The sequence below is a fragment of the Carlito syrichta genome, unplaced genomic scaffold, assembly GCF_000164805.1.
Source record: "Carlito syrichta isolate Samal-C Ts95f unplaced genomic scaffold, Tarsius_syrichta-2.0.1 Scaffold288187, whole genome shotgun sequence".
In the NCBI taxonomy this organism is placed as follows: Eukaryota; Metazoa; Chordata; class Mammalia; order Primates; family Tarsiidae; genus Carlito; species Carlito syrichta.
Genome location: NW_007232283.1, coordinates 129,430 through 149,867, shown reverse-complemented (window position 1 = coordinate 149,867; position 20,438 = coordinate 129,430). Strand labels below are relative to the sequence as shown.

The 20,438-nt window shown below is 34.5% G+C and overlaps 1 protein-coding gene across 1 annotated transcript in view; it reads right to left on the bottom strand.

Annotated features, from left to right (window-relative positions):
• The window catches only part of IBTK (inhibitor of Bruton tyrosine kinase), a 94,225-nt gene that overhangs the window by 52,103 nt on the left and 21,684 nt on the right, over positions 1–20,438 (bottom strand). The window contains exons 5-12 of the mRNA XM_021710149.1: positions 19,278–19,388; positions 17,814–17,984; positions 11,453–11,570; positions 11,183–11,363; positions 8,522–8,645; positions 4,913–5,090; positions 3,181–3,358; positions 1,416–2,018 (exon numbers count right to left, since the gene is read on the bottom strand). Coding sequence (XP_021565824.1) covers positions 1,416–2,018; positions 3,181–3,358; positions 4,913–5,090; positions 8,522–8,645; positions 11,183–11,363; positions 11,453–11,570; positions 17,814–17,984; positions 19,278–19,388 — 1,664 coding nt within the window. The remainder of the gene's footprint in view (positions 1–1,415; positions 2,019–3,180; positions 3,359–4,912; positions 5,091–8,521; positions 8,646–11,182; positions 11,364–11,452; positions 11,571–17,813; positions 17,985–19,277; positions 19,389–20,438) is intronic.

The following is a 20,438-nucleotide window of genomic DNA, read 5'->3' as shown; positions in this document are numbered from 1 at the left end:
TACTTGTTAGTTTCAGTTGTGATCATTTCTATAAAAGCATCTCTGATAGTCTGACAACTTCATTTATACTTTAAGGATCATTTGGGAATACCTTGACACCTGGATTACCAATAAACACTTCTAAGTTTCTTTTTGGATATTTTGTCCACTCAATGTCTGATTCGTTCTCACCAGTACTAGATTCACTGTCATATATTATTTGTACTATATTTCTTTGTTTACATTGCTTCATTCTATCACTATCTGTCTCACTATCACTAATAAGTTCACTGGATCCACCTTTGAACTCGGAAATCTCATCAGCATATATTTCTTCATTTTCCATAATTATGCTAAATTATTTTTAACGCTGAAGTATGAAAGTCCTGAAATATCGAAATACAAGTACACAACACTAATCACAACAAAATAATGAACTTGCAATTTTTACCAACTAAGTAAATCACTAACAACATTGTGCAGTCAATATCAGATAATTATTTCAATTAACTTTTTATCTTCTTGCCTATTCATTTTCAAGCAAAATATAATAACACATATATATGACAATATTGCAGCATTCAGAAACAGAATTTGCAAAGATACAATTTCATGTCGGCGACAACCAGGAAAGGAATTTGGAATGACATGAATTCGCGTCAGCGGCAACCAGGAACAGAATTGGGAATGATGTAAATTCACATCAGCAGTCACGAATGAGTTATGAAAATAAGAAATTTAGTCGGGTTCGGTGGCTCAGCCTGTAATCCCGCGCCTTTGGGAGGCTGAGGTGAGTGGATTGCCTGAGCCCACAGGTTCGAGACCCGCCTGGGCAGCAAGACCTCATCTCCACAATAAATCAAAAAAATCAGCCGGGCATGGTAGCACGCGCCTGTAATTCCAGGTATTCAGAAGGCTGAGGCGAAAGGATGGTGGAGCCCAGCAGGTCAAGGCTACGGTGGCCGGGAACGGCCACCACACTCCAGTCAGGGCGACAGAGTGAGACTCCAACTCAAAAAAAAAAAAAAAAAAGAAATCTGCCCCAGCCAGTAATAGACATATATAGGTCTTTCTAACTTCTAAGATCTTTCCAGCACACCATACTGTCTGTCACTCCAGATCCCCATTAGATACACAAACCATAGAGTACAAACCCACTAACAGCTTTCCTATCCTTTAATGTTCTAATCCAGAAAGTCCCACAAAAATAGCTCTGCTAAAAAATGCAGGAAGGACTTTCCCCCCAAAAAAGGAGACAGAGGAAAAAGAGAAAAGAGGCAGGGAAAGGAGAAGAGAGAAGGGAAGGGAAGGGAAGGAAAAGGAGGAGACAATGGAAAGCAAGGGTGGAAAGAAAAGCTGGGAAGAAAGAAAAAAAGGAAAATTTTCAAAGGAGGGTTCAATGAAGTACAAGGACCAAGAAAAAGGAGGAATCATACCTACTACTCAAATTACTGAAGCCAAATTTATTTGCAACACTTTGCAACATTCTTACAGGATCATCTTCCCCAACACTCTTTCCTTTTTTACAAGATTTGGGTTTGTTCTTCTGCCTTTCACACATTTTATGAGCTTGATTACTTTTGTAAACTTCAAATGTTGACTTCTGATTATCATCTTCATGGCAATTCATTTCATGCAAATGGGAACTCTGAGTGCCCTGATATTCTTCTGTATTTTTGTTTAAGTGTATTCTTGGTCTGAAACCATGCGTTAAAAAGTCACAAGTGTCTGTGTATATAAATTGCAAAAGATATTCAAACAAGTCAGGATGAACCTTCTCTACCACAAAGAGATGGCATCCTGCAGAATCTTCATCTTTCCGGTAAACATCTGTAAATTCTAAAGCAGTACCATCTGAAAGAAACAATTTCTGAAAAAAGTCAGAACGCATTGCCAAAATATATTTATGTGCAGGGAAGATTCTATTGCCAACTTGAAATGTCACATCATGAATGTTGTCCATTTCATCTGTTTCCCTCAAAAGTTTGCCAAACTCTTCAAAAAAGGATGATGAGGACACAGCTGGAATTTCATAAAGGCTAGAAACAAAACAAAAATAATTTATACTTTCCAAAAAATGGGGAGAAAAAGCACTCCTAGACAATTCTCTTTTAAAATGTAATGTTTTATTACTCATAAAACTTAGAAAAATTTTTATTTGGCATTTCCTAAAATATAGGATTATTGCACAAAGTCTTAAATACTATATTGCCTTTTTCTATTCCTTTTTATGTTTTTTTCTCTAAGTAAAATGACAAGAATTATGTTTTTCTTTAAAATAAACATTCTCTATCTTTACAAGGAAATGCTACAATATAAATTCAAATGGCTGTTTCGTAGAAATTTTTAAATAATTAAAAGTATAACTAAAAACATTCAAAAAAGAATACAATTCTTAACCTTTTCCTCTTTTTTATCTTTTATTTTACAAGTGAAGAAAAACAAATATACAGAGGACTGAGCAAATACTTCAGGTCCCAAATCCCAGGGTAGTAGGTCAGAAACTCAAGCAAAGATAAATAAACACACAGACAATCAGTCTGTAACCCTGGTTCTTTCAGTACTGTGAGAATGAATGACACCTTCCCAACCTACATTTCACCATTCTCAGTAGGGGGGCCAACCCTCCTGGTTTCCCTTGGACTGAGGGGTTGCCCAGGAGATGAGATTTTCAGTGCTAAAACCAGGGCAGACTTGGGCAAACTGGAATGAATGGTTACCCTACTTCTAGAACTTTTTCCTGCTTCAACACCTTGAGGTTTATCTTAACATGGTATCTCTCTACTAATGTTACTTAGAAGATTATAAGCAATGGAACTTATAGATGGCTCATAACACTTCTTTTGTCAATTCTCATCATATTCAGGGTTCAGAAATTTTTGCGAATTGCCTAAGAAATATTTATAGTACGTTTCTCAGAATCTGAGCACCTAATATCATAAAGTACTAAAGACAAATAAACTTTGTGTGTGCATGTATATATATTTTCAATAAATATCAGTTTACAAAATAAAGAGAATATTTCACTTTTCCCAGTATACCAAATTCTACCTCTGGTGATTACCCTGATTTTAACATGAATATACATCTAAGACCTCTACAGGGCTTGGCAACAGCTCTTTAATTAAATCTCCACCAGGAGCCACTAAAAACAAAAGATCTTTTCCTTCTAAAAATAATATTTAATAAACACAGGTATACCTTGTTTTAGGATCTGACTGCAGGATTGCAAAGTTGCATCCACTTGGATCTGTGCTGACACTAACAGCTCTATGTGCAAAAGTAAGTTTTTCAAGTCGAATTCTTTCATACACACTATTTATTTCAGAGACACAAGTCACATCTGATGACGAATTATGAAGGCTTGATAAAATCTCTGCTAAAGAGAAAAAATGAATTACCACCAATTGTGGCTTTACTGATACTATTAAAATAATTTAGGAATAAATAGAATAGAAAAGCAACTGGAAAAACATGGAAATATCTTTCATATATATTAAGTCCTTTTGAAGAATACATCCTTTCTTCAACACAACATTTTATACAGGGTGTCTATTCTCAATTATCTATGCTTTAATCTCGTTCAACAAATACATCCTACATATAGCAAACAAAGTTACCTTTCTAAAAAACAAATCTAGTGTTACACTTTTAAAATTCCCAACTTGCATTAAAAATAAATGTATAGTGTCTTCATAATCTATTTGTTTATTTGCTTCCTCTTTCCTCTAAACCCATTCTTACGCTTATTCAGAAAATATCTAAGTGACCAATACTGTGCTACTGTGATATACTGATCATTAGTCTAGTGATACAGTAGTGAACAAGACAGGTTATGTTCTTGCTACATAGAATACATAATCTAGCAGGGAAGACAGACACTGAACAATGATTACATCATTGCAAGTAAAATCAAGTCTATGAAAGCAAAGTATATAATGCGTCTACAAAGACATGAAATCTGTATGTAAAGAAATGATTTTGGCTGTAGTGTAAAGAACATTTAAATAAAGAATAAAAGGTCATTTAAGGAGTTACTTTAAGTCCAGAAAAAGAATAAAAGGCAATATAGACTGAAGTTGTAGCTATGAACCTGGAGAAAAGTGGCAAGATTTAAGAAATAATATTTAAGACAGAGTAACAAAACTTGGTGACTGATTGGATGTACAAGTTGAGGGAATTTGGGTGTTGAAGATAGCCATTAACATCGGGAAGCAGACGCAGGAGCATGAAATCATGATTTAGTTTATGAGATCATGAATTTGGTTTCAGATCACTAAATATGACTAAGATACACTTGTAAAAACCTCCAACATTTACAAGTCAAACCTGCATTCTCATTACTCTCTCAAATTCACTCTATTTCAGCCTTAGGGGACTTAATAATCTTTCCCTGACACTCACTCACTCCAATGTCTACACTCTCAAGAGATGCAGTATGTGCACATTAGCATTAGTCTTGATGAAACATAAATATCTACATACAAGTCTACTGCTCCTACAAGCTTTTAAGTGCCTTAGAACAGAGGCCCATTTTATATATTTTTGCATCATTAAAGCCTTGCCCTGTATCTGGCACATAGTAAATATATCTTAAATATTTACAGACTTGAATAATCTATAAAGAAATAAAAGAAATACAACAAAGCAAAAAATTATTCAAAAACCATTCCACTGTGGCTTTCTGATTCTCAAGAATATGTTTATAATTTTCTAAGTATACACTTACATGTGCCAGGAAATATGTCAAAATGCTAAAGGATATAAGGGAATATTCACAGCCCTTGCCATCACTGAACTTATGACATAATGAGAGGCAGGCATTAAACAAACTAGTAGTAATGGTAAATACATAATGGTAAAACCAAATATTTATCAAATTAAAGGATAGCTGCAAAATACTTTTATGTACTGTCTATACGTATGAACTGACCTTTCTTTTCAGAACTCTTTTTTTTTTCTTCAAACCATTTCCCTCTAAATCCTTCCCCATCCTGTGTGACAAACAGAATTTCCTTTCTATTTAAAGCAATATCAGAAATGAAGACCTGCCGTGGATAGGCCCAGCGACACTGCTTAAGAGAACTGCTGGCTGATCTCCAACAAAACACCTAAAATAAAACCAAGTCACAATGAAATATAAAGCCATGTAGCATGTGAACAACCAAAATCTCAAGTCAAGAGATGACACTGCCAAAATAAAAGCTCTAAATAGTATATTTCAATATTTATTCCTCAAAGAAAAACATAGATACTATAAAAGTAAAGATGATTTGAAAGAACTGTATCTTTCAGAAAAGTATGAGGAGGCAACCCCAAAAAAGAAATTAGTTTTTGGAGGCCAGGTCCCTTGCAGTATAGACTTTCCCCCTAGGTAAGTGTTCTAGGAACCTATCAGCATCAGTTGTTGTTGTGAGAGGCTGCATTCAGCTATAGCCAATTTTTTTACATTCTTCCAATGCCATTTGTCCATTTCATGATGGATGATTTATAAGCACACCTGCCCACATTGAGTGTTCAGCATTTTTTACCAAAAACTGCATGACCCCCGTGACCCACCCTCCATATTCACCTGATCTCACTCCAAGCAACACTTTGGTTACCCAGATGAAAAAAGTCCTCAAAGGGAAACATTTTGCCCATGTGGAAGAGGTGAAATAAAAAACAGCAGAAGCACTAAAATGCATCAAAACTGATGAGTTCAAAAACTGTTTGGAGCAATGGAAATAAGCATCTCAATAGAAGGTGACTGAAGTTGAAACGTAAGAATACACAATTTTTAACAAATAAATTACAGGGTTTTTTGTGCCCCTCTTGTACATCAAGCATTACAAATTATTCCAAAGACACTCCTCTTAAGAAGCAATTTCCAGCATTATTTGTGTGAGGCAAATAGATCTACAATGCTAAAAAAAAACCAAAACACAAAACCTTAAAGCTAAAACTTAGATATCAAGATTACTGTAGTGCCATCTACTTGCAAGAATGAAAAAATCCCATGAAAATCCAAACTTTACTTTCAAGAAAAAAAGTAAATGTATACATAACTCAATTATAGAACTACAACAAAATCTCAGAGACAGAAAAATCATCAGAGAGTTCAATGGTTCCGAATAATTCTGCAAACCACAGAACTCCTGAGAAGTAAGCTCAGAGGACTATTGCTAAGGTCTGGGGAGAATAAGGAGACATGGGGTGATCAGCTACCCAAGCCAGCTTTTATCCAGAACAGCAAATACTTTTGCCTATTTCATATATAGGTATTCTAAGAATAATTTCATTTGAAACATCAGAACTGCTGATTTTTAAAAGTCCAATTTCTCATAATCAAGGTAAGAAAACTAAAGTACAAAAAGGTATCTAACAAAGTCATTCAAAAGTAATTTACTGCCAGGCATGGTGGTTCAAGTTTGTAATCCCAGCACTTTGGGGGGTCAAGGTAAGACCGGCCTGGGCAACATGGTGAGACCTCATCTCTACAATAAATCAAAAAATTAGCCAGAGCATGGTAGTGAGCGCCTGTAGTTCTGGCTACTTGGAAGGTTGAAGCAGAAGGATCGCTGGAGTCCAGCAAGTCGACACTGGGGTGGCCCTGAGCATGCCACTGCACTCCAGCCTGGGCAACGGAGTGAGACTCCAACTCAAAAAAACCAAAAACCAAACCAAAACAAAAGTAATTTACACAAAAAGAGACTATATTGATTGATTCCTTCAGAGCTTGGTTTTCTTAGTAAGACTCTAATTTATAGGAAGTAAATATACAGAAGCAAAAGCTATAACCATATTAATGTAAGTGAATACACATATCAAAGTTAGATATATTTATACTCAACTCTTTTATGTAAGCCCATCTCTTTGTTTGATTCCATTAGTACAAATTAAAGATTTAATGTTAAGCCTAGTTCACTCTATTAAAATTACTGGTCAGGCAAAGATGCTCACGCATATAATCTCAGCACTTTGGGAGTCCATGGCAAGAGGACTGCTTGAGTCCAGGCGTTTGAGACCAACCCAGGCAACAGAGTGAGACCTCGTCTCCATATTTTAAAAAAAAATCAATTAAAAAATATATTAAAAGTTAAAAAAAAATCAACTGCAGCAGTTTATACCTATAATGAACCAGCAAGTGGAGCTTTATGGTTTAACTCCTCAATTTCTAAAATATCAAATTTTATAGCAGTTTATAAAACTCAGAAAATATTTGCTTTTATTTTATAGGCAAAACCAGATAGTTATCTGTTTTTCTAGCCACAGTATATAAGTTTTTATCATTTTATATATATAAGTATATATTCATATATATTCATATATATACTTATATGTACATATTATTTTAAAATACAATTTTAAAAACTAAAATATATAATTTAAATTTTAAAAGATATACTTTACATAATATAAGAATATATTAAAATATAGAATTTAAAATATATTTTAAATTAATAATTTTATTTGTGAAATGTACTGATATGTTTGGAAAAAAAACTAAAAACTTAAAAAGATACCTGTTCATACATTTACTGCAGTGCTATTCACAACAGCAAAAACATGGACTCAACTGTGCTGCCCATCAAAAGTGGACTGGATTTTAAAAACGTGGTATAATACACAATGGAATACCACACAGCCAAAAAGAAGAACAAAATTATGTACTTTGCAGCAACTTGGATGGATTGAGTCTACAATACTCAAGTGACCTATCACAGAAGCAAAGAACTGAGTACCACATGTTCTCACTCATAAGTGGACCCTGAACATTTATCAAAATACTACATGAAAGGGATTGGCAGTAGAGGGACACTGACAAGGAAGGGGACACATACCATCAGTGAGGGTACCTGATCCCAAACCAGGCAAAATGAGGACCAATGGGAGGCTCAAACTTCACCTGTATGATTCACCTTCACCTTTACCACTTATGTACCTACTCCTGAACTGTACCCCACATCTTCAAAATAAAAAAAGTTTTTTTAAAGACGAAACTAAATTAGAACTCCACTTTTTAAAAGAGGTAAGAGATTCTACACACTAGTGGTTCTAGAAATAAGCCATCTTTTATATATATTGTGGATAGTTATAACCTCTACATATATATGTATATAAAACTACATCTGGAAAAAAATGTCCAATTATGCATCAAATATGTAAGACTGACTGCTTAATCTTTGTTTTTAAGAACAGTCACATGATATGTTTCATATCTGTGCAATCCAATACCATTTATCAGTAGTATACATACCAAACAACTCATCAAAATTCCTTATTTTCATTTTAAGCACAACAGAATTTTACATTACAATTTAATAAATTAATACTGTGTGACATTGAATTACATAGTGTCATACTTTCTCTGAAATACCAGCTCCATACTAATTAGTACTCCATACTAATTAGTACTAATATGCTTATTTTTGCATCCAATACTAATCAACACAGTCAATAGCATAGTCACTAATACAGCAGTACATTTTTACATTATCAAGTCCTCTATAGCTACCACTGAGAATAAAATTACTACACCTTTTCATAAAGACATACTCACCCTTCCAGCTCCATCCATTGCAAGAATGCAAATTTTTTGACCCTCATTTTCTCTCAAATGTTCAGGATCAACCTTGTATTCCATACAACCTCCAGACACAAGAACCTTTTTCAAGTTCAGTTGTCTGGATGAAAAAGCAAAATTCTAGATTAATATGCTCTCTAAAATACACATGCTGAATTGTAAAGAAATTACTTACTAAAGAAGTAACAATATATAGATAAATACTTAAAAGGTGAAGTAGAATGGTTTGATCATTGATAAACCAAGTCATTCCATTCTGTAAGTTTCCCCTTCAAGGTAGCTGTTTCTTTCTGTGGCAAGTCCTTCCTTCTCAAAAGTCTTTACACACACACACAAGTAGCTAAAGCCCCACTTGCTAACACACACATTCACTCTAGAGTTTGAATAACTGGTAAGGCTATATGCTCCTAAATACATTTGCATTTTAACAGAAACACACACACACATTTTAAACCTAAAAATTTTAAAAATGTAATTAAAAATATGGCCAATCCTAAATAAACACAGCTACCATGAAAGCCAGCTCCACTGCTTTTTAATAACTCATCCATCAGACACACAATTCCTATATCTGTACATCTGATGTCATAGCATCGTGTGAAATCTCCCTGCAACTACTGCAATAATTGTTCACCCTTTCAAATAGTTTGCCTATATTAGGGAAAAAAAAATTTTCAAAATTACTATATTGTAACAAAAGAATTTTCTTAGTGTAAACTTGGCTATAACTAAGGAGATTTAATGTTACATGGGCAAGTTTTATTTGTAAAATGTACTGATATGTTTGGACAAGAAACTAAAAATTTAAAAAGATACCTGTTAACTAAAAATACAAGCTAACATCACAAATCATCTCAAGCTAAGAAAAAAAAACTCTTTAGTTAGTTCTAAAACACATAAGTTCACGCATTCGTGTTTCTATAACTGAAACATGACCTACATTGAAGCCAAAAGTAGGTTTCTGGTAGTTATACAAAGATAAGTTTTGACAAACTAATAATTGACACTTTCTGCTTACAGGTAACTTCACAGAGGGTATCAGTTCATTAAGTTACAAACTCTTTTACATTGGCAAAAGCAAATTTTGTTGCATTTAAATGTAAATCCCTAATTGCTTTAAAAGTTAAACAGCTATACGCTAGAATTCCTGCACTTGGAAGTGCTTCCACTAGTTGAGCAATACTCTTCTGGAAATCATTTGTATTTATGCAAAGATTTATTTCTTTGCTTATGTTTATTAGTATATTTATAGCAATGAAATATTATATGAATTTTAAATATAAAAAAATTCTACAAAAGTTGAATACTTTGGAATGACAACAAATTTCAGCAGCAAAAAAACTGCTATCAAATCAAATATGGATTAATCAATTACAAAAGATTGAAGACGTACTAAAATTCTAAGATTCTATACTTATATTACTTCACAACTGTTTTTAAGTACTTGCCCCTTAAGTCATTCAAAATAAAATAACAGGTCAGGTTCGGTGGCTTAGCCTGTAATCCCAGCACTTTGGGAGGCCGAGGCGAGTGGATTGCCTGAGCCCGCAGGTTCGAGTCCTGCCCAGGCAACTTGGCGAGACCTCGTCTCTACAATAAAAAATAAAAACTAGCCAGGTGTGGTAGCGCACACCTCTGATTCCAGCTACTTGGAAGGCTGAGGCGGAGGGATCGCCAGAGCCCAGCAGATCAAGGCTGCAGTGGCCGTGAGCGTGCCACTGCATTCCAGTCTGGGTGACAGAGTAAGACTCCAACTCAAAAATAAAATAAAATAACAGATGACACATTATGAGTATAGTTCATATAAATGACAAGAAATTGCCATTGATAGACCTTTCAACATTTAAAACATGACTCTCTGCTGTGACTTTTTGATTAGCTAACCATTAGTTTACTATAATTTGCTTTCAGATATAAGAGCCTACAAAAAACCAAAAAAAATCAGTTAAGTATAAACACTGAGCCTGTATTAAGAGCTCACAGCATATAATTATTTTTTAAGTTAAAAAGAACAAAATAGCCAGGTGCAATGGCTCACACCCGTAATCCTAGCACTTTGGGAGAAAGAAGCAAGAGGACTGCCTGAGCCTAGGGGTTCAGGACCAATTTGGCCAACTTGCCTCTACCATAAATCAAAAAATTAACCGGATGTGATGGTGCACACCTGTAGTGCAGGCTACTTGGAAGGCTCAGGCGGAAGGATCGCCCGAGTCCAGCAAGTCGAGGCTGCAGTGGCCATGAGCATGCCACTGCACTGTGCAACAGAGTAAGACTTCAACTCAGAAAAAAAAGTATAATAATATAAAAAAGACTACACATGAGTCAATCAATACTAATAGTGTCACCAACCCAGAATTACAATTAATCTAGTTCTGTGTACCAGGAAGTATTAAAAAAAGAAAAAAATTCATATAAGTCATATTTAACCTATGTTAAATATAATTCAGAAATACTGTTTTATAACTTACAAAGAAAATTTACATAATTCACTGGATCCAACACAAAAATTCCTGATGTTTTCCTCCATTCAATTTTTTCCATTTGACATTTACAAAACATAGCATAAAGTTAGCATACATTTGCTGGAAGAGTTGATTTATTATTAAAGTTATCTTTCTTTCACAGAAATACACATACTTAGAAGCTATCTTCTTGCACTGATAGTCTGCAAGTAAGTAAATATCTCCCTTTGTGGTAACACAGACTGTGGCTCCATCACTTGCTGTAACCAAAGATAGACCGATGTCCTTATGATGAAGGGCAGAGACTTGACGAGGAGCAGTTACACATTTTTCTCCATTGGGATCTAGTAGATAACCTAAAATATTACATAAATAAACAAGTCACAAAATATCTGTTTTAAGAGTCCATTTTATTTTCCAGATGGTGTCATCAAAGATTTCTTACCCAGTTGTCCACCATTTAGTCCCAGAGTATAAACAGCTTCTCTAGTCCACAAAACTGTATGAAATCTGCCAGCTGCCACTCCAATGATTGTCCTTCCTTTCAAATACTTTGCCTGCATCTATTCAAAAAAGACAAATAAGAGCAATTTTTCAAAAATCCAGTAGACCAACAATATATGGCATACTTCTTGTCTGTGTCCCCGCAAATGGATCTCAGCACTCTACTGAGATCAGAACCCTTCTCAGAACACAAGATGTTCTGTGGTCACTTTCAATCCCAAGTTTTTATCATGCAGAAAGCTGACATGGTATACAAATCAAATCATTAAACTTTTGGCTATGTATTTTTTTGACAAGCAATATGCAAAAGAGGCATTCTCATTCTTATTAGAAAACACAGTACTTTCAAATTGACATATGAGGGTGGAGCGAAACAAAAATCAGAATGTATTTATAAAATATTGTGTATGCATTCTTACATGTTTAAACTTTAATCACCTTCAAAGCACTCTCTGTTTAATGCAATACATCTATTGAGATGATTTTTCCACTGCTCAAAACAATTCTTGGACTCATCAATTTTGATGTTTAGTGCTACTGCTGTTTTGTGTTTCACCTCTTCCACATGGGCAAAACATTTCCCTCTGAGGATTTTTTTTCATCCGGGAAAACAAAAAAAAGTTGCTTGGGGTAGTAAAACCAGGTAAATAGGGAGAAGGGGCATGGGCATCATGCCATTTTTGGTCAAAAACTGCTGAATATTCATTGTGGTGTAGGCAGGTGTGCTAGTAAATTACCCATTATGAAATGGGCAAACACGTAGAAAGAATCTACCAAAAAAATTCACTGAAGCCAAACACAGCCTCTCACAATAATACTAGCTGGTACACTGATGCCAATGGGTTCCCTAAGCCTACATAACCCTAAGCCTAGCATTCTCATATCAAATAAAACAGACTTTAAATTAACAACAGTAAAAAAAAAAAAAACACAAAGATAGTTACTACATCATGACAAAGGGATCAATCCAACAAGAAGACACAATAATTTAAAATATATGTGCACCTCACTCCCATCCACAATACCAACAAAAAAGATGAAATACCTCGGCATCTTCCTAACCAGAGAAGTGAAAGATATTTACAATGAAAACTACAAAACACTGCTCAAAGAAACCAAAGACACAAACAAATGGGAAAAAATTACATGCTCATGGATAGGAAGAATCAAAACTGTTAAGATGTCCATCCTACCAAAGGCAATCTACAGATATGATGCAATACCCATTTAAATTACCAGCATCATTCTTCTCAGACCTGACAATGACAATACAGAAATTCACATGAAAACATAAATGACCACAAATAGCCAAAACAATCCTCAGCAAAAGAACAAAAGCAGGAGGTATCATATTTCCAGACTTGAACCTACAATAGTCAAAACAGCCAGATATTGGTATAAGAACAGGCATACAGACCAATGACACAAAATAGAGATTCTGGAAGCAAAACTTCAATTTCTCAACCAATTCATCTTCGACAAAGCTTCCACTAACAACCACTGGGGAGAGCAGAACTTACTCAGTAAACGCTGCTGGGAAAACTGACCATATGCAGAAGATTAAAACAAGACCCCTACCTACCACCATACACAAAAATCAACTCTAAATGGATCAAAGACCTAAACATAAAACCTCAAACTATAAGAACCTTGGAAATTGCAGGATTCCCCCTTATGGAAATTGGAAGTGGCAACCAATTCCTGAACAAAATCCCAAATACCCCATGCTACAAGAGATAAGATAGACAAGTGGGACCTCATTAAACTGACAAGTTTTGGCAAAGCCAAAGAAACCATCAAGAGGGCAGGGAGACAGCCCACAGACTGGGAAAAAATATTTGCCAACTGCATATCTGACAAAGGCCTAACATCTAGGATCTATAAGGAACTGAAACAGGCCAAAAAGAAAAAAAACAAACAGCTCTATTATAAAGTGGGCCAAAGATATGAATAGGCAGTTCTCAAAAGACGTACAAGCAGCCAACAGACACATGAAAAAATGCTGAGCCTCACTAATCATCAAAGAAATGCAAATTAAAACCACATTGAAATACCACCTAACTCCAGTCAGGATGGCCATCATCAATAACTCAAAAAGCAACAGATGCTGGAGAGGGTGCAGGGAAAAGGGAACACTTCTACACCGTTGGTGGGGATGGAAAGTAGTACAACCTCTGTGGGAAACAGTATGGCGATTCCTAAAAGATCTAAAAATCGATCTTCCGTATGACCCAGGAATTCCCCTTCTGGGAATATATCCAGAGAAACTCAAATCACTCTAAGAAAAAGATACCTGCACACACATGCTTATTGCAGCATTAGTCACAATAGCAAAAATATGGAAACAATCGTGCTGCCCATCGAAAACAGACTAGATTTTAAAAATGTGGTACATATACACAACAGAATATTATACAGTCATAAAGAAGGACAAAATTAGAAACTTTGCAACAACTTGGATGAATTTACAGTCTGTCATACTCAGTGATCTATCACAGAAACAAAGAACTGAGTACCACATGTTCTCACTCATAAGCGGACCCTGAACAATTACCATAATACATTAAGAAAGGAATTGGCCATGGTGGAAAACTGCCAGGGGAAGGAGGTGGGGCACACTTCATCAATAAGAGTACCTGATCTCAAACCAGGTGAAGTGGGGACCAAACTGAAGCCCAAACTTTACCTGTACAATGACCATTTGTACACCTAACCCTGAATTCTACCCATCTGTAAAATAAAAATTAGGCCAGGCACGGTGGCTCACACCTATAATCCCAGCACTTTGGGAGGCCGAGGTGAGAGGATCTTGAATCAGGAAGATTCTTGAATCTTCCTGCAATCTTGAATCAAGAAAAAATATTAACCCTGAACAGACCAATAATGAGTAGCAAGACTGAAATAGTAATCAAAAGTCTCCCAACAAAAAAAGTCCAGAATCTGATGATTCATAATCAAATTCTGCCAAACTTTCAAAGAACTAATACCAATTTTACTGAGCTATTCCACAGAATAGAAGACAATGGAATTCTCCCTAACTCATTCTATGAAGCCAGTATCTCCCTGATACCACAAAAGCCAGGAGAAGAAATAACAAAAAAAGAAAACTACACACCAGTATCTCTGATGAACATAGATGCAAAAACCCTCAACAACACTTTAAAAAAGAAAAATACACCACAACCAAGTGGGTTTTATCCCAAGGATGCAAGGATGGTTCAGCATATGCAAGTCAATAAACGTGATTCCACTGCATATGCAAGTCAATAAACGTGATTCTACTGCATAAACCAAATTAAAAACAAAAATCCTAGGATATTTTCAATAGATGCAGAAAATACATTTGATATAACCCAGCATCTGTTCGTGATTAAAAACCCTCACCAAAATAGGCATAGAGGAAACATTTCTTAAAATAATAAAAGCAATATACTACAATCACATAGCCAATGTCATCCTGAACAAAGATAAGTTGAATGCATTCCCACTCAGAACTGGAACAAGTCAAGGATGTGCATTTTCACCATTCTTATTCAACACAGTAAGGAGTCCTGGCCAGAGCAATCAAGCAAGAGAAAGAAATAAAGAGAACCCAAACTGGAAAAGAAGATATCAAACTACCTTTGCTTGCTGATGATATGATTTTATAACTAGAGAATCCTAAAAATTCCTCCAAAATACTCCTGGACTTAATAAGTGAATTCGGTAAAGTTTCAAGATACAAAATCAACACACACAAATCAGTAGAATTGCTGTTCACCAACAGCAACCAGGCTAAGATCAAGTCAAGAGCTCAATTCCATTTACAAAAGCAGCCAGAAAGCTAAAATATCTAGTAACGTATTTAACCAAGGAGGTAAAAGATCTCTACAAGGAGGACTATAAAACTGATGAAAGAAACTGCAGAAGACACAAACAAATGGAGACACATCCCATGCTCACTGATTAGAAGAATCAACATTGTTAAAATGACCATGTTACCCAAAGTAATTTACCAATTCAACACAACACCGTTAGCAGATTTAGAAAACTACCAACATCGTTAGCAGAATTAGAAAAAAAAAATCTTAAAATTCATGTGGAACCAAAAAAAAGCCAGAATGACCAAGGTGATCCTAAGCAAAAAGGACAAAGCTGGAAGCATCAAATTACCTGGCTTATCAAATTATACCACAAGGTAGTGACCAAAATAGCATGGTACTGGTACAAGAGCACACACAGACCAATGGAACAGAATAGAGAGTCCAGAAATAAACCCTAATGCCTACAACCAACTGATCTTTGGTAAAGCAGACAAAAACATACACTAGGGAAAGGACATCCTATTCCACAAATGGTGCTGGGAAAACTAGATAGCTACATGAAGAAAAATGAAACTTGATTCCAGTCTCTCACTATGTACAAAAATTAACTCAAGACAGATTAAAGACTTAAATGTCAGACCTGAAACCCTAAAAATCCTAGAAGAAAACCTAGGAAAAACTTACAGACATAGGCCTAGAAAAAGAAATTTATGGCTAAAACTTCAAAAGCAAATGCAACTAAAACAAAAATAAATAAGTGGGACTTGAAGTAAAAAGCTTCTGCACAGCAAAGAAATAATTAACAGAGCAAATATGCCTACAGAATGGCAGAAGATATTTACAAACTATATCTGACAAAGGGTCAATATCCAGAATCCATAAAGAACTCAAACAAATCAGCAAAAAAATAAGCAAATGACCTCATGAACAGACATTTCTCAAAAGAAGATATACAAATGGCCAACAAACATATGAAAAAATGCTCAAAATCACTAATCATCAGGAAAATGCAAATCAAAACTACAATGAGATACCACCTTACACCAGTCAGAGTGGCCATAAAAAATCAAAAAAACAATAAATGCTGGTGCAGATGTAAAGAAAAGGGAATGCTTATGCACTGCTGGTGGGAGTGTAAATTAGTACAACCTCTATGAAAACAAGTATGGAGATTTCTCAAAGAACTAAAAGTACATATACTATTTGATCCAACAATCCCCCTACTAAGTATCTACCCAAAAGAACAGATGTCATTATGTAAGAAAGACACCTTGATTCACATGCTCATCACAACACAATTCACAATTGCAAAGATGTGCAAACATCCTAAATGCTCATTAACTGATCACTGGATAATGAAAATGTGATGCATACACACTATGAAATATAATTCAATCATCAAAAGAATGAAATAATGTCTTCTGTAGCAACTTGATGGAATTGAAAAACATCACCTGTGACTGCATGTTCTCGTAAGTGGGAGTTAAACTAAGGATCTGCAAAGGCACAGAGAATGGTATAACGGACACTGGAGATTAAGAAAGGGGAGAGGGGAAGGGGTGGAGGGATGAAAAATCACCCATTAGATACAATGTGCACAGGTGGGGGTGGTGGGGACACACTTCCTCATCACTATACAATGCATCCATGTAAGCAAAACTACTGAAATAAAGAAAATATATATATTTCCATATATACATTAAAATATATATATATATATATATATTTTAAAGACTATCAGACTGGAGACTACTACTTATTATTTGAGAGTAATTCTTTTTTGTTCATTAGTCATCCACAATACAAAGGTAATGAAGACTTAACAAAATAATATCTATCTAATAATGTTAAATCCAGAAGAGAAATTTGACATGTGAAATGTAAAATTTTATTATCTGAAAACACATTTGCAATGGTGATGCTGCTAATAACATTAATTTAGACCAGCAGCCCCAGTTTTCTGTACTAAGACTTCTGTATTAGGCCCATGAAATAAGGGAAAGGGAATCTTCCAGTATTGGTTGTATAAATAACACTTGTGACTTTTCAACACTGACTTATCAAGTTTGACATCTATGCAGAGGCAGATTTAATGAAGCAAATAAAACACAGGTTTATGAGTTCCTCACTTGCATAAGCCCATTTTGTATTGATGTATCTTATATATTTTTTAAAGAAGGGCCTAAAAATTGTTTTAAGTTTCAAACTCAAAATTCCAAACCTTCCTCTGCCTGTGAATATTGAAAATTGAATCTAGGACAGTTTGATGGTTAATCTCCAAAGCTCCAAATTTCCCAAATGCTTGCTTTCTTACTCCAAATAAATGCTAATATGTACTATGCTTAATTTATCCTAGAAAAATAAAGACAATATATAACATTAAAGATGAAGTTAAATAACATAAGTAAAATAAGCTGCTCTGTCAATACCTTATATCTTTGTGTACACACAGGTTTTACAGCAAATAGTCACCTTGTTATTTAAAACAGAGAAGTTTACCTGTCTGGGTACATTACAACTGGAAGGTGGAGGAATGATTCCTAATTGATGAAAAATATTTAGACCAAATGTATAAACACATCCATCTTCAGTTAATACAATAGTATGATCCTCAGCAGCATCCACTTGGGAACAATTATGACCAATGAGTCCTTCCACAAGCCGAGGGACCTACAAAATAAAATTAACAGTATTATAACTTATACAGATTTGCAAATAGAATCTGATGATACATCCAAAAATGGCATGACTGCATTTATCATAAGTAAACTCTAAAGTTCAGCAACTAAAAAAAAAAAATTTAAACAAATCTTTCAGCTTATCAAAGTTTTATTGAAGTTACCCCAAAACAAAGGGCAGATGAGTTTAAAAGGATAAAGTCATTGGTTTATGAACAAAATATATAAGCCCAGTAACACATTTCAGTGAAATAATTCAATTTAACAGAGTATGCTTGAACTCTTACCATATATCAGGTGCAAATTTGTTTGGTATGAATAAAGGGAGCTTTTCAAAGCATTTATTGGTATATTGGAAAAAAACATACAGAATCCATGCGTGCCTTCAATGAGTAACTAAATATACAATATCATGTTTCTTTGGAGTCATCTGTCCTAGGTTCAAATCTTACTTTTGCTACTTACTAGCTAATTGATCTTAATAAAATTTATTAACCTCTCTGCACCTTATTTTCCTCATCTGAAAACGAAGAAACCAATAATTGATTGTTAATACGAATAATATAAATACGTATAAAATGAAAATAATAATACATGTATCTTAGAAGCTGTTGCGAGGCTTAAACGCTTACATATAAAAAGCAAAACAATGCCTGAAACACAATAAGCCCACAAAAAAGGAAGCCATTATCATCATGATAGCATTCCTTCTTTTTAAAAACATCCTTTATTAGATGATAAATATACCAGAAGTCCCCTCAAAAGAAAAATCTTTAAAATACCCTAGTGAGCCAATTTTCTAATTGAGAATAAACTAGGTTTCTTGTAGTTACCACTGAGGTTCAGTAGCACAAAAATCAATTGTGACTAAACAATGAAAATATAAGTTGAATTTTTAGACCACCAATATTTTAACGAGAAGTTAATAACATAAAACCCTGAACTGCTGTAGGGAAAGGGTTTTACAATAAGTCTTCATTTTTTAAATTTTAACTCTGGAAATATTTTTTTCCTCCCTCCTCTACGCTACCCTGGAAATATTTTAAGGCTTATTTATACGTTCTCCTGACTCAATATTTTCTATAAGCAAAATATTATTCTTCTTTAATATTTTTGCATTGCATATAAATCTTTAATTTAAACATAATATACCAGGAAATTGATTTTTTAAAAATCTATTATCAATTGGTGTATTATTACAGTTGAAAAAAAAATTTTAGTTAACTGAATTTTCCAGTTTATCAAGGTTTTACTGAAGTAAACCGCGTAATGACATTTCATTTACCAAGCATGTCTGTTCATCTCCATGGCCTAATCGTCCTCCAGGACCATGACCACAGGTATAAACCTGCCCTTTCTGAGACAGAAAAACTGAGTGAAATTTACAAAGCACCACCTAAAGGAAAACAAGAAAATATCATTAAAATTCCCTGATTAAAATATCTTTTATCTTCTAAAAAAGAAGTGGAATACTGTTAATTGTTTAAAGTGGATAATGAGTACAGGGGAATTCATTAGACTAATCTCTCTAATTTGTACAGTTTAAACTTTTCTGTAATAAAAGTAAAAGTTATATATGTTTTATTTTAAACTTATGTCTAAAAGTTGACATACCAAATAAAAAAGCAAAGAATCAGGCATGTGTCACACTTAGAAGAGACTAAACAAAGGAAAATGTAATTTTTTATCTCTTACTATCCATTTAAATTTTAAGTCTTGAATTGTAGCCAGTTGTTTTCCAACGTCATGAAATAGCAAGCAGCAAGAATTGAACAGAGTGTAATATGAAGCATAAAGATTACCAAAGAATAATATATATTATTAGTAAAAATAGTGGAAATACCTTCATAGTGGGAGGTATAATCCTTTCTTATAGCTCTGGTTTTCTCTAATTCATACCATCATATGGCTTTAAATAATTTTTATTTATTTTCAAGATATTCTCTCCTTCCCACTTCCTTCAGCCTTAACTGCCTCCCTTGCCCCCGATATAAGACTTACATGATCCAGAAGACAAAGATAACTGAAACAGTTGAACTGCATCAGCAGAAAGCAATTAACAGGAAACTATCAGCAGTTTTAAATATGCATATATTTATACCTCCAGGCCACATTTTGCTATTTTCCAGACATCTAGTATTCATTACACTCACTGTACCTTAATACTATCTTAAAATTCTTTTTTCTTATTTTTTAAAATTACTTGCATTTATATTTCTTATGTCATCTGCAAATATTCCTAACCTAGAATATAAAAAGATGAGTTAGCCGGGCATGGTGGCACATACCAGTAGTCCCAGCTACTTGGGAGGCTGAGACAGGAATCCAGGAGATAGAGGTTACAGTGAGTCATGATTGTGCCACTGCACTCCATTCTGTGTGACAGAACACCCCGACTCAGATAGATAGATAGATAGAGATAGAGATAGAGATAGAGATAGAGAGA